Genomic DNA, 14,463 nt, shown 5'->3' with positions numbered 1-14,463 from the left:
GGCAGAGCAGAGAGGGACAATCCCTCCCTGTCCCTGCTGGCCACCCCAAAATGCAGTAGAGCCACCAGTGGCTGTCCTTGCAGAGCATGTCCTATAAATCAGCCACACGTGCTGCTTCATGGATGGCTTTGTTTAAAAACGTGTGTGCCAGAAACCACAGCTCTGGCACCCAAAGTTTCATGTCAGGCCTTCAAGTGTGAAGGTAAGGACAGGCTCCAGTGACAGCTGGAACATGTATCAAGGTCTAGTTGCAAATTCAAGGTCCACTGATGACTTTTACAGGGCAAGGCTTAAATAAGACATGAAATTGGTTTGTGTGTGTGTGTATGTGTGTGAAAGTACTGGCAGAGCAAAAGCTGCTTTCCTTCTTTTATATACTCCCTAATAATCTTTCAGTGTCTGTGAGCCTACAGAATAGCTTAATGGATTTTATCTGCTAGGAATAGATTTTTTAAGACCGAAATAAAACTGGGAAGGCTGTACCAGCACTTCAGCAGTTCTGGTGTAAAGTGCTGTTTTTACTGATGGTGGGGAAGATAAAGGGGCTGTAAGTCTGACTTGCAGCATGAGATGTGTGACCAGTGGAAAACTGGCGTTGGAAGCACTAAACTGGCAGCTGGGGACAGGCTGGTCTCACCTGATGGGCTGGAAACCCTAAGGAACCCTCTCCTCTCTCTGCAGGACAGGCAGGGGCGGTATGCACGCCAATCCCTGTGAATTTTCCTGAGTTCCTGGGGGACTGCTTTGCTGTTTGAATCAGAAAGTTACAAAATACCCTCAAGAATGGCACTTGTGGATAAACACAAAGTCAAGAGGCAGCGACTGGACAGAATCTGTGAAGGTAAGTGTATGCTCCAGCTGTTCTATAAAAGCTGATGGATGGTTAAGGTAGGATAACTTAATTTTTCCTTGTTTTTTACAGCCCTTACACATAACTAGAACCAAATCCAGGACTAGATCCCCTGTCTCTGTATTAGCTTAAAATGCCAATGTTGAACCATTTGCAAGGGATATGGTGGTTACTCATTTGAAAGTCACTTGTAAAATGGATTTTTGTTTAATTACTGGGTTTTTTCCATTTATGCTAATCTTTACTGAAATGATCTAGCCAGTCCCAATTGGAAACAGAGCTTAAACTTACACTGTCTTGAGAAAAGTGGTGTGCTCTGGTTCTCTGTGACCAGCAAGAGCTGGGATGCAGAGACTGGTGCTGTAACTTTCCTCCCTCCCCTCTCCTAGCAGTGCCAGTTCCAGTGTCCACACTTCAGCCACAAGCCCCCAGTGCTGCTCTCTTCAGGTTGGCTACAGGGCTGGGGGAGCTCTGGGTGAGGCATTTGGGTAAAACTCAGCCTCCTCCACTTCATGCAGCCTCTCCCACCCTTCCCCAGGTCAGGCTTTGGATGGGTTCTCAGGGAAAGGCAGACATTTGGCTGCTTCAGAGTTGCTTCTTCACGCAGTGGATATGAAAGTAGACCATCTCCCATAATACTGACTATCATCCTGTGGAAAAGTTAAGTCATTGTTGGAGCATTTCTTACTATTTTGGGAAAACAGAAGCTTTTCTTTCCCAGGGATGTGGTGATAAGGCAGATTTGCTGAAAATCATTCTGTATTAATAGTATGTTACAGTGTCACAGCACAGGTGACTTTTACCTTCTATTTATTCAGTTTTCCAGCAGAAAAAGTCTATAGGAAACATTTCTCTATTACAGCTCACATGGTTTAAGTTGCTTATGATAGAAATCCAGTGATGGCCACCAAGCTCTGACTTTGTTGGTGTATGCTCTGATAATTCTCTCATACAAACCCACCCCTGTGGATGTTTTACCAGCAGCAGCGAGAGCAGAAGAGTGTTATTTTTGGAAGAATATCTGAAGCTGTATCTCTTTAAGAGTTCCAGTGTTTATCTGCTCTTAAGGAGATGGATAGTGGCCTGCAGGGTAACAATTTTCAGTGCTGAATGGCAGTGAGGTGAAATAGGTTTTGGTTGTGGATGAAGGTGCTGTACTGTGTCTGTCTAAGCAGTGGGGCTTTGTGGAGTTTCCATGCTGATCAAGGGGACAGGGTGAGTTTTGCCTTGATTCTCATGTCTTCTGTATTGCTTTCTTTAGCACATCAAACTAAAACCCCCCCTTGCTGTTGCTTTAAACTTGCTGTGAGTTACTTAGCTCTATTAATTTTGCCCTTTTAATTTTGGAGGTGGGGGGGGAGGTGAAGCAGAGAAGATGAGAGTTAGGAAGGAGCATCAGGGGTAGGCAGCGGTGTGGAGCCGCACATTTCTCCTCCTGAATGTCATAAACACTCAGGTGTAGTAGGCTATCTCATCTTCAAAATTGACTTTGAACTTGACTTAAAAGAGTTGTATCAGCTGAGCCTGGATTTTCAAAAGCTGCCTGCCTGGTTTGATGTTTACTATCAGATCTAGTTGCTGAGTGTACAAGAAATTCAAAAGGATCCTGTGACAAACCTGCTAACAGAGCTTTAGATGTGATTGAAGTTTAGATTATTTTCCTCTGATATACCAGCTCTTTTCTTCTTTTCTTGCTCAAAAGATATTCTTTTCTAATCTGTAAATGTGCAGAAGACATAACTTTTTAAAGTATACTTTGTTGTTTGCCACTTGTTTTGTGATGTGATTGAACCGATGGGATTCGCCGTTCGAAGACACCGTTGTGCTCTATTTATAAGCAACAGATTAGGAGTGAGTGTAAGCTACATGGTGAAAATTACCTTGAAAAATGCAAAAAGAGGTCAGTATTTTCCAAATACTAGACTTGTAGGACAGTGGAACACTGTATTGGTATCTCTGATGGGTATTTTTTATTATGGGCTCCTAATCTTTGATTATAGCGTAGTCAAGCACCAAAGAGGGGCCGTTCCAGCTGCTGTCAAAGCACACTTAGAAAAAGGAGCATTTCTCTTGGTTTTCTCTTGAAAGCTATATGGAATAATTGGTGAAAGATGATGAGAAATCAGGGAAGTACTTCAGCAGACCAGTGAGAGCAGTCTTTGCCAACAGGATGGTGGTCAGTCAGAACATTCTCCACTGTTCCATTGAGCCAAGTGCAGCGTGATCCAGAAAAGTCACTTTTATTGAGTTCCCATTCAGTGGAAGCCCCTGTGCTATGTTTACCTGTTGAAAACCTAAATGTTTTCTAGTACAGAGGTGGATTTCTGTGCTTTTTTTATGAAGTTGTGTATACTGTACTGTCCGTTTTACTACTCACAGCACAAACCTCTGGAGAGTTTGCTAGGAGCAGACTTTATTCCACACAGCAGGATGATGACAGGTCTGGAGGTGAAATACCCTCAGGCTACGTGTTGTAATCACTACCCATACTGCCTGAAGACAATACTTAACACTTCAGGTCTTAATTGTGCTGTAAGAACTGTCACCAAAGGATTCTTCTTCACATGGGCTTCCTGAAAACATAACTTGTGGAAGGAAGTAGCTTACAGACTGCCACAGTATTAAAAGGGTGTATTAGGAAGCTGCAGGGTTTGTATTGCTCTGTTAAACATGCATCTGGCATGGAAAAATAACCCAAGTCATACAGGGGGGTGGTATCCTTGAAAATGTTGATTCCCACCCTTTATAGGCAGGTTTATGAGTCTTACAAGAAGAGCAGCAGTTCAGTCTCGTGGCGTTACTCAGCTTGGCCTCTTTTTGTTAATACATACTTATGACGTCTTTGTACAACAGTGTTACTGAAGGACTGGAGCATCTCCCCTGGGGGGAGAGGCTGAAAGAACTGGGGCTCTTCAGCCTGGAGAAAAGAAGGCTGAGAGGGGATTTCATTAATGTTTATCAATATCTGAAGTGTGGGACACAGGGGGACATGGGCAGCCTCTTCTCAGTGTCTGTGGGGACAGGACAAGGGACGACGGGCTCAAGTTGGAGCACAGGGAGTTCCACACCAATCTGGGGAAGAACTTTTACACAGTGAGGGAGCCCTGGGACAGGCTGCCCGGGGGGTGTGGAGTCTCCTTCTCTGGAGAGATTACAGCCCCGTCTGGACACCGACCTGTGTGCCCTGTCCTAGGGACCCTGCTTTGGCAGGGGGGTTGGACCCCATGGGCTCTGGAGGTCCCTTCCAACCCCTACAGCTCTGTGGTTCTGTGATTTTCCTCCCAAGCAGGCTGTTGTGAAGAGGTGAGCTTTCTGCACCAGGTAACAGATTTTGCCCTACAGGAAAAGGCTGGTGGGATAAAGGTGCTGACTTGAGGGGATAAAGAAATTGTATAAAGACATTTAGAGCAATCTGTTAGGGATTAAGGGGGGTTGTGATGCCCATCCAAGTGAAGCTCAATCAGGGTGTGCTCACAGTGATCTTGGCTTGCCCATGTCTTTCCTGATTGCCCCAGAGAGTTTGGGTGCCGATTCGGTAATTGGAGCCATGTGGGTGGAAAGATGGATCCAGTGAGTGGCTGGGGCTTTTGAAAATAATATATGTGGAGTGGTTTACATAATTCCTGTTTGTGGAATTGTGTCTAATTACATAGCGGGTCAAAATATGCTTTAGAGGTGGAGCTGCTGGTGCTGTATTTAGTTAGACTTGTCCAGCACCCCCCTAGTTCAAATCCTGTTCCCATTAGCTTGTCATTTTGCCACATTTTAAATGTGTTTGAGTTGAAATTTTCCATTCCATGATGAGTTTTTTACCTCGGGGTGAATTAAAAATAAAAAAGTTCCAGCAAAACTTGTGGAGCTGTGTCTGAGTGGGAGAGGGATGTTGTTCGTGCTGGGCTTGAAACAAAGCAGAGCCCCAATCCTGTATCCACAATACCCTCCTACTCTGTTTTGGGTACAAAGGGTCTGAATTTTGCAGCGGTGTCAGGAGTGTGCCAAATTTGGGGCAATTTCTCAGCCTTTGAAGGAAATGAAGTGAGCGCAGGGCATGACCTTCCACTGCCTTGCCTATGCTCTGTAGCCCTCTCCCCCAGGCACAGGGGTGATGGGTGCAAGGCAGGACCTCTGCCAGAGTTTGGGGCTGCAAAGGGGGAGGCAGGTTTAGGTGGAGATGAGGGCAGAGTGAATGGGAGCAGGGAGGCAGGACGGTCTGTGCAGTGAAGGTGAGACTGGCTCAAGCAACTGGCCCTCAGGCAATGCCAGAAGTAAGGTTACCTTTCAAGCCTTCATGGACACCTTGATTTCAAGTTGTTATGGCCATCCTGAATTGTGTGATCCTACAGGTGTGTGTCATTTCTCCCAGTGCTGTATGTCAGATAGTTTCCTCCTGCTCTTCTCTTCAGGGGCTCTCCAGGGTCTGTCTTGGCTCTGCTCAGCCTCCTCTGCCTCCCTCTGGGCAGCAGGAAGAGAGTGAAGCTCCAGGTTGAGGAGGAGTGGTGGCAAGCCCTGCTGAGATGGCAGGATGTGCAGTACCATTGATAGCCTATTTTCCTTGCTGGGTTGCTGGAGGGGAGGTTCAGCCACAGATTCTGGATGCAGACAGTTGTGTGGCTGGCTCTGTGGTGCCCTGGTCAAGGTGGCTTCTTGTGATGTGTGACTCACAGCAGCTACTTCAAACCCTGTGCAGCACTAACCCTCAGGGCAGAAGCTCACCCACCTTTCATCTGGGAACCAGCAACAGGGAGAAATTAGGTGCAATTTTTTCCTGTGCTCCCTGTGGCAGAACAAGGTGTGGAGCAATGCCTCCAAGAAACCCCAAGCTGAGAGGACCCTGGCACTGCTGTCACACAGCATCCATTGTTCCCATGGGGCTCTGGTGCCCACACGAGGCACTCCTGTGCAGGGGAAGAACTGGAAACATCACTTGCTGCCCATCCTGCTGCTTGCTCAGCTCTTCTTTATCCTGTGTGTCTGTGAATATGGCTTTAAAAAATGTTGAATAATACTAGGAGCTAAACAGGTAATGAGGAGCAGCCGTCTGTGGTTGCTGGCAGTGGCTTTGGGAACAGCCTGGCTGGGAAGGCAGAGGAGAAGGTGCTGTGGCAGCATGCAAGGTTGCATTGTCATCTCCTCCTGAAATGTAGGAACTTAACAGGGACAAGCAGTGGAAAATCCGGGATGTGGGATGGAATTGTCTTGCTTGTGTGTGAACCAGGGGTTTCCCAACCCCACTGGGTTCCTCTCTGATGCTCCCAAGCCCTGCCTCTGCCCCATACCACTGCAGCTGTGCTCTACTGCCAGCTTCAACACCAGTGCTGTGAAATTCTAATGCCTGGCTTTATAGGTTTAAGTTTGCATTGACATTTATGAGTCAGTTAAGCTTTCAACACACGCCCCAAAAGTGGCAGCCCTGAGATGAACAAGAAGCAAAAAGCAAAAATAATTATAAGGCCAAGTGAGCCCAGGCATTTTCTGATAGAGTTTTTACTGGGGGATTTGTCATTATCCAGTGGGAAATCGTGTCCTTAGGTGTCACTTTGTGCCACCAAAGCTGGCTGTGCTTTGCAAAATAGCAGAGCTGTTTGCAGTGCCAAACAAGCCATTCAGATTCTTTGTTTTTCTTTCAGGTCCTTTGATATGTCTAGTGGCTAATAAATGCCAGCACAGTCACATAAGACTTTTCAGTGCTTAATGCATTAATCTCTCAGCTCTTTGACTTGCTGACGTACTTGGACTCTAGTGTCCTCTTCGGATGAGGCTTCTCTGGGGCTACCCATAAGTAATTAGACAAGGGGTAATGGCTTTAAGCTGAAGGAGGGGAGATTTAGATGAGATCTGAGGCAGAAATCCTTCCCTGCCAGAGTGGGAAGACCCTGGCACAGGGTGCCCAGAGAAGCTGGGGCTGCCCCTGGATCCCTGGCAGGGTTCAAGGCCAGGTTGGATGGGGCTTTGGGCACCCTGGGCTGGTGGGGGTGTCCCTGCCCATGGTAGGGGGTGGCACTGAGTGGGCTTTGAGGTCTGTTCCCACCCAAACCATTCCTGGATTCCAAGATCCTGTGATACTGATGGCTCTTGGATAGGTCTGAGTCCTCTGATGCTGCAGTCTTGGAATGCTTGAGTAAGCACCGTCCCGTGGTACACCAGCCAGTTGGGATGGTGGTTGTCTCTCTGTTCTCATGTTTCCCCATTGATTTAGTGGCCATTCAAAGGAAAAGAAACAGGAGCACTTGAGCAATGCACTTGCATTTTCAGGCTGAAGCAGGAAACCTGAGATGATCTAGGAAAGGCCTTTGTTCCTCCAGCAGCCAGTTGGGTTGATTGCTCACTATTTGTTTGTGGTGGTGTCTGCTGTTGGATGGATTTTGAGCAAGCCCTCATTAAGGAGTGTGTCTGCTCTGAAGAGCTCACAGTGTAGGGCACCTGATGGCTGAAACAAAGTACATATGGTCTGAAAAGGAGCTGATGTCAGTAGCTGCTGCTCAGAGCAAAATCCACACATCCTGCAGTGGTTAGGAAACAGGGTGGTCCATGCAGGTCATGGATCTGAATCACTGAGCTGGGGAGGTTTCTCAGCTGCAGTTGCTGAACTGTCCAGAGATAACCCAAAACCTGGAGAATTTTCTGTTGGGTTAGGGATCTGTTGAAGGTCCAGCAGGATGTGGGGAAGGTGCTGGGGAGCAGGATGTGAGTGGAACAGGGGGCGGAGGAGATGAGTGAAGGTTGGTAGCACTAGTGGGAACCTGAAGCTGGCTCATCGTTTTGCAAAGGTGTGAAACAGTCTGTGAAATGAGGGAGGGGATTAGAGCAAGGAAAGGAGGGTTTCATTGTCAGCAAAGCTCTCTGGCTGTGGCTGCTTGAGACTGGTTAGGTCATTTCAAGGGTGGACAGAAACTCTGTATTCCATGTTTTCATGTGATCAAAGTCAGTGCAGACCATACCCAGTAATAGTTGACTAAAACACTGCACAACACTAGGTACTCTGCTAAATACAAGCCTGGATCTATGGCAGGGTGCTTTTTACCTGCTTTTTATTTCAGTGTCTCATCCATAAAGTGGATTTAATACTCACACTGTCAATTACTGCTTGTGGTGCACTTTCATATCATTAAAATCTTATCATTAAATAAAAAACAACCACCCTCCATAGAAGTGCCCCTGAAGAATTGTAATGGTTCTGGCTTTTCAGCAGTATTTGAACAGTGTGTCCTTGAAGTCTGGGCTCACACACCACTAACAGCAGAATACAGAATAGGTTCTCATTCAACAGCTACAGTCCACTTGCCCTAAAAAACAGAAGAATGCTGCCCATGGAAGCAGACAGGAAAACTCCAGGGCAGTCAGAGTGAAAGTTGTACAAGCAACCTGAATTTGGACATTCTCCCATTCTCCAGTCCTCAGTGTTTTGTTCACATGGCATTAGGTAGGAAATAACCAGTTATAAAACATCGTGGCACATGTAATGCCAGAAAATGAATTGTTTCAGTGCTCAGCATGTCCCTTCCAGATGAGTGAACATCTGAGGGTCTGGAGTGATGGGGCAGCTCTGGAAAGGGGCTGCCTCCAGTTCCTGTCCCTTCATGTAATGTAACAGTGGCCAGAGTGAGTACGTTTGATATTTGGGTGGGGGAATTTTCTTCCATTCTTGCAAATTTGAATGCCAAGTAGCATCTGATAATACTTATTATTACTGCTTGGAAATAGAATCCTATTATCTCAGGAAATTCTTATCGCCACTAGTCATTGGATGAGAAACAATGAGTTAAAGATGGTATCAAGCATGGAAGAAACTGCTTGTCCTGAGTAAAAGTGGCTTATTTAGACTAAACATAGACCTTTTCTTTCCTAGTGGATTTGAGTTTCTTTGTTCTGTGAATATAAAACACAGTGCAAGGGTTTCCACCACTCCTCCCCCACCCCTAAAGCTTTTTATATAGAGAGAGATATTTATATATTTCTTAAAGTTTCCGCTTCAAAGCACATAAACCATCAGGCTTTTAAGGAGGGGTTGCTTACCACATTTTGCCTAAAGAAAAGGCAAAGTTAGCTTGTCAGATCCTCCCCTGTTGTATCCTCTGCTGATTTATGGTAGCTGAAGAACAGTCTGGCTGCTCCTGATGTTTTGTTCTTCTGAGAGCCCATAGGAAATTCTTTGGGCTTTATGGAGGTTTCACCAAATCACTTCAAATTCACAGGAAAGCTGTTTTGCACCTGATTTTACCAATGTGGGTATTGGAGTGAAGGGCATCCAGCAGTGCTCTTCATTACCCATTCACTGATAGAGGCATAGCAAGTTTAGGGAATACTTACCATTAATGTTTTTTTTTTTTTTTAAAACTATAAAATTAAAACACATTTAGAAACCTATGGATGAAGAGAGTTCAAGCAACCTCAGTGGGTTCACAGACATTATTCAAGCTCATTGACCTTATTCCATGATCTTCAACCCTTTTGCTGTGCTGAATCAAGAGCTCTCTGTATTACAAGTGGATGTCCACTGCTTTGTGACAGAGGTGCAGTGTCCCTCCTGTGTACAGGTACGTGTCCTGGCAGCAGGGAAGCATAGGCTGCTCAAGCAGTCTTTCTATATATTGACTTCCATGCAGTCTATCCCCTGGGACATGTCACAGGGAGGATGTACATGACAAGAGGTAGGACCTGAGCCAGATCTGAAGCCAGCCTGACAAAATCCCCCAGGCATCCGGTACAGAGTGAGACACACTGAGATAAGGTTGCAGACAGAAATTTCATGAGGTTGGTATGCAGCTTCTCTGGACTAGCTGTGTGACTCAAGCTGTTGCAAGGAGGGCTCCCTGCTCCTGGAGACTGAGTGCCACATGCACAGAAATAGAATAAAATGCTTGTGTTGGGTTCTCCTTGTGTTTAAACCCACAGTCATGGTAACTTAATGTGGGTCTAACTTAATTCTGCCTTGTATTTTTCCATCTTCTCCAGCCTTAAGAGGTTCCATGTAACATGCTTTATAACTTCATGTCATTAATTAAGAAACAATTACAGCTGATGACTTCAATACCATCAACTTAATTTTCATCCTTACCACATTTCCCATTTAACTTAACTGGTTTATGGATTAACATGTTGTCATCATATCTGGGGTTTTTCCTCCTTACTCTGAATCTTCTCCCACATTTAAAGATTACTAAGAAAAATTCTAAAACCCCCAGACTGAGAAGCCACGTTTAGGGGCTGTTGGAGCAGTGCCCTCAGGGCAGCCCTGTTCTCTATTCCCAAGCTCTGGAGTCTGGGAGCGCTGCAGAAGCCGCCTCCAGAATCCAGGAGGTGGAAGTTGGCTGCTTTACCTCTTCCAAATACGTGATGGGAAATGATCAGTCCTCAGGGACAGATGAGAACAAGATGGATTTTCCTTCAAATACCAGAAAAAAACCCCTCATATTCAACTCCTAAGGTAGAATCCTTCAAGGACTGACAATGTTTGGATCTGAACCAGATTTGTAGGTTTGATTCTGCCTTTACTGAATATTTACTAGTAAATATTTTGACAGGAGTGGGACATCTGGCTGTACTAAAATAAAGCTGCAGAGAAACGTGTTACACAACTTTTCTTTTCTTTCTTTTTTTTGCTATCCACAAACAGATGTAAGGGATCGAAGTGCCAAAACAGTGAAGGTTTTCATGACATATCTGAGAGCTTTCTTCAAAGAGCAAGTTTGCTAGAGTTGGTTGTGCATTTTTGTTGCCTTAACATTACACAGCATTGATCACTTCTTACTGACACTTTTATATAGCCCATTAGCTTAATGCTATTAATTTGTCTTCTTTTTTAGATTGTCTTTTTAGAATTAAAAAAACCCAACACTCTGCTGCCATCTAGCACCCCAAAACTTAGGAATAAACAGCTTCAGCTTACAAAATAGCCTATAGTTATTGATTGACATGCATTTTTGAGAGACAAGAGTATCACTGCCTGCTAATGATACTTGGCTGAATATGCAGATGAAGCTAAGGAAGGGCCATGGGGCTGGCAGCTTTGGCCTTGGGTCATCCCCATGGGGGAGCAGCCACCCCACCAGCCGTCCCCATGGATGGTGAGGGACCCCAGTAGGACTTAGCCACAGATGTGGTCCCTCCACATCTAACACTTTGATGGGATTATTTCAATAGAGAATGCCAACCTTGTCACAAAGCAGTGCATAATAAATATTTTTTAGCTAAAGCAATACTTCCTCCTGTTTTGGTTTGGTTTGAGTTCGTGGGGTTTTTTATCTGCATTGGGTCTGCCAGAGAAGTGTGTGTTTCAAGCTGTTGGCATCATCAGAGGAAGTAAGGCAGAGTGACACCCTGAACCTCAGCATGTTTATCTCCTCAGGACCGTGTTACAATCTAGTAATTAATTATTTTTTATGCAAAACCCAGACATGCATGGCAGAGTTCAGACTTACAATATATATTCATTTAACAATGGATTTCTCTACTGCTTTCTGGGACGGATATAATTCCCATGCTTTTCATTACACATGCTATTTAAATCTTGATCCAGAATTCTTATTAAAAATGATGAGATTTGACCTCGAGGTCTAATACCCAGTTTTGGAGACAAGGTGCTTGATGTGATTTCTGGAGGATTATTTTTAAGAGCATTCGTAGATTAGATCTTTGCAAACAGTTGAGGGATGTGCCCATTGAACCTTGTCCGCTGGCTTTTAGACTGCAGTTCAGCATCCAGATTGATTTCTGTTTTGTAGTCCTTGAAAGTGTGTAGTTTTGTGGTGTTGGGGACACATCTGATATTTTTATTAGCCCTTTGTTGATGCAGGAACGTGACAGTGCTGTTTCTGCTAACTTTTATTGTTAGTCTCCCCATACTTGAGGGCTAAACTGTTACTGCTTGAAGTTTCAAGAGCTCGTAGCGCTCCCTCTGATGGCTCGGTGTGTCGTACAGCTGGGCTTCTTGTTTTTCACTGCAAGTGGATTTCAGATGATTGCTAGCTTCCCACATTCCCTACCTGCAATTTGATTTTCATCCCAGATGGCAGAGCACCAGGGTGAGTGGGATAGCATGAGGTGTGATGAGTTACCGCGTGCTCATCGAGGTGTGTTTGGCACACAACCTTGCTCTGCAATAAACACAAGGTAACTGCAGGTGGGGTACCCTCTGACAAAAGATGGGTGAAGTGCCTCCAACCAGAGAGATGTTGGCATGTGGCAGGGGTTTGAAATGCAGCGCTGGCTGGGAAGGAGCCTGCCTCCCACACCAAACTCCTTCCCAGCAGGGATCGGTACAGAGAACCAGCGGAGAGGCAAGCGGTCAGGTCCGCAGTGATAAAGTAAAAGGTCACTGTAGCTTCATTATGTGAAATGCCTCTGTGAGCCTTCTCAGCACGGCGCCAGCTGGTGCGAGTGGAAGAGGCTTTGCATCCTCTCTCCTCACGTTGACATGTGGGGTTTAGGGGGGGGGGAATTCTTGGGAAATTACTCAGAGCAGCCCTGAGATACTGTGTCATCAGTTCTGAGAGTAAACGCCTGCTTTATTTGGCAGGGGAGGCAGGCTGCTTTGCTGCGCCTCCACGGCTATTTAGATACGATAGTGACCTTTTATTTTCCATATGCTCGGGCCCATTTGTGTGTAACCAGTGGGAACGTCGGTTGAACCCAGTTAGATCCCAGTTTGTGCGTAACATTTCGAGGCAGCCTGTGCTGGTAGTGCATTCCTGTAGCTTGTAACTCATGTGAGCCAAGGCTTACAGCACACATCTCTCCCAGCGCCAGGGGGTTGAGCTACAAATGGACGTAAGCTTTTGTTTCCTCTGCTTTAAAGTCATCAAAATACAGAGTTCCATGAGGCAGTGATTGTTTAATCATCGGCTGATCTTAAGAGTGTTTTGTTGTAACGCACCAAGTTGGTATTTGAGAGTGTTTTGTTGAAGTTACAAAGCCTCCATGCTTTGGGTTTGGAAATTGGTAAAAGCATGTGGCATGGCTTCAAGCGCTGAGTGCTTTCAGATGCTGTTCTGTTCCTTTGATTATTGAAAATTATTCGGGCACAATCCTGCTAATTTTCTCTTTGTACTCCTCTAATTTCAGGAGACTGTTAGAAAGTCCATCTAAGCAGAGTGCTTATTGCCACTGCGAGAGGGATTTTTGCAGAGCCAAATTTTAGCAAACGCAGTAATTTCCAAGGATTTGGAACACTTTCTTCCTGTTTTTCTTCTCCCAATTTATTTTTTTTTCCCTAATTTGTATACAGGCATTTGCATCCTTTATGCTACGTGCTATTCCTTTCCCTCCCCATAGCATCCATTGTATGCCACAGTATAGTTTCACACCAGCTCATTTCTGCTTCCCCAGCATCCCACAAGCTTGAACGTAGGAGGATGATGTCAGAAAAGCCTTCCCAAGCTTTGGGGGTCATTAGGCACAATCACACACAGTCCTTGAAAGCCCAGGCAGCGAGGGCAGAAGCATTTATCCTACCCATAGCTTTGTACCTTGTCACCTGAAAACATATGACAAACACTGATTAATCTTAACACCATCTGAATGTGATAGGTGTATATTATTATATCCCCCTTGATGGAAGGGGAATCTGTGGTGTAAGAAATAAAGCAATTTACTCACTGACAGTGGCAGAGCCAAGTATAAAGGCTGGGTGTCCTGATACCTGCTCTCTCCATTAATACAAGCTGTATTTGTCCTCCAGAGGATTTTTCACTACCAGGGGTAGGATTCCTTTGCCTTTCAAAAAAGAAATAGCCTTTCCACTGTTGGTGCACCTCAGAGTTTTTGCCAGAAATGACATTTGGCATGTTCACTGCATTGCTTCAGTTCCGCTTTCTCCCAGAAGGAAATAATTTGGGAGAAAACATCAACATTTTGCTACATTTAAAGTCATTTTCCCCCATAAAAACAAGGTTTAAACTTGTAATTGAAAAGCATTTTAAAATAGTAAACCCCAAACCTAAACCAATCTGTGCTATGCTCTTGCAGACAGTTCTTTCTCCAGCAACGTGCTTTCAGAACTTGAAATTAAATAGTTTAGATCGATGTGAACAAAATTCCACATCCAACCTCCCCTGAGTTAGTGCTGCAGACACCAAAAAACATTGTTTACACAGTTGTGTTGCAGATGGAGCATCCTGATTGCTTATCACAGGTTTCATTCTTTTCAGGGGAAGGAAACAGCACTTTCTAGCTCTGCGGGAGATAACTTGTTTCATAATCCACTGTGACTGGTTTCCAGAAGCAGATTCATGCCAACCCCTTTTGAATGTGGTGTTAAATGATGGGCCCACCTTTCCTCTACTCTTGTCTTTACCTTTATTTCAGGCTAGGCTTCTGCTGTGGTGGCTGTATCATACCAAAGTTTACCAGGTATTAGACAACCAACACATGATCTGAAATACCAGAGCATTTAAGCTCTTGATCAGTGCTTTTTTTGCCCCCCACCCCTTTTTTTTTAACCTTTGTGTGGTTTTTTCCCCCCCAAATGCCTCTAGAATTAAAAGATAAATGGAGAATAAATCTCCTGCCTTTCCTGCAGTGCTTCCTCTCCCCCTCATGTCAGGAATGTGGGTGCCAGTGTCCCGAGAAGCACAACAGAGATCGCTTATGTTGGGTTGTGCCCTGGTGCCTCCACA

General features: G+C 45.1%; 1 protein-coding gene across 1 annotated transcript in view; it reads left to right on the top strand.

Moving 5' to 3' along the window:
• LOC311192892 (C-terminal-binding protein 2) overlaps nt 1–14,463 on the top strand; it is a 138,205-nt gene that overhangs the window by 74,328 nt on the left and 49,414 nt on the right. The window contains exon 2 of the mRNA XM_084265561.1: nt 682–841. Within this exon, the coding sequence (XP_084121687.1) occupies nt 784–841 (58 nt within the window). The 5' untranslated portion in view covers nt 682–783. The remainder of the gene's footprint in view (nt 1–681; nt 842–14,463) is intronic.

Source organism: Gallinula chloropus, assembly GCF_964237585.1.
Source record: "Gallinula chloropus genome assembly, chromosome: 5".
NCBI classification, from domain to species: domain Eukaryota; kingdom Metazoa; phylum Chordata; class Aves; order Gruiformes; family Rallidae; genus Gallinula; species Gallinula chloropus.
This window is presented reverse-complemented; position numbering and strand designations above follow the sequence as displayed.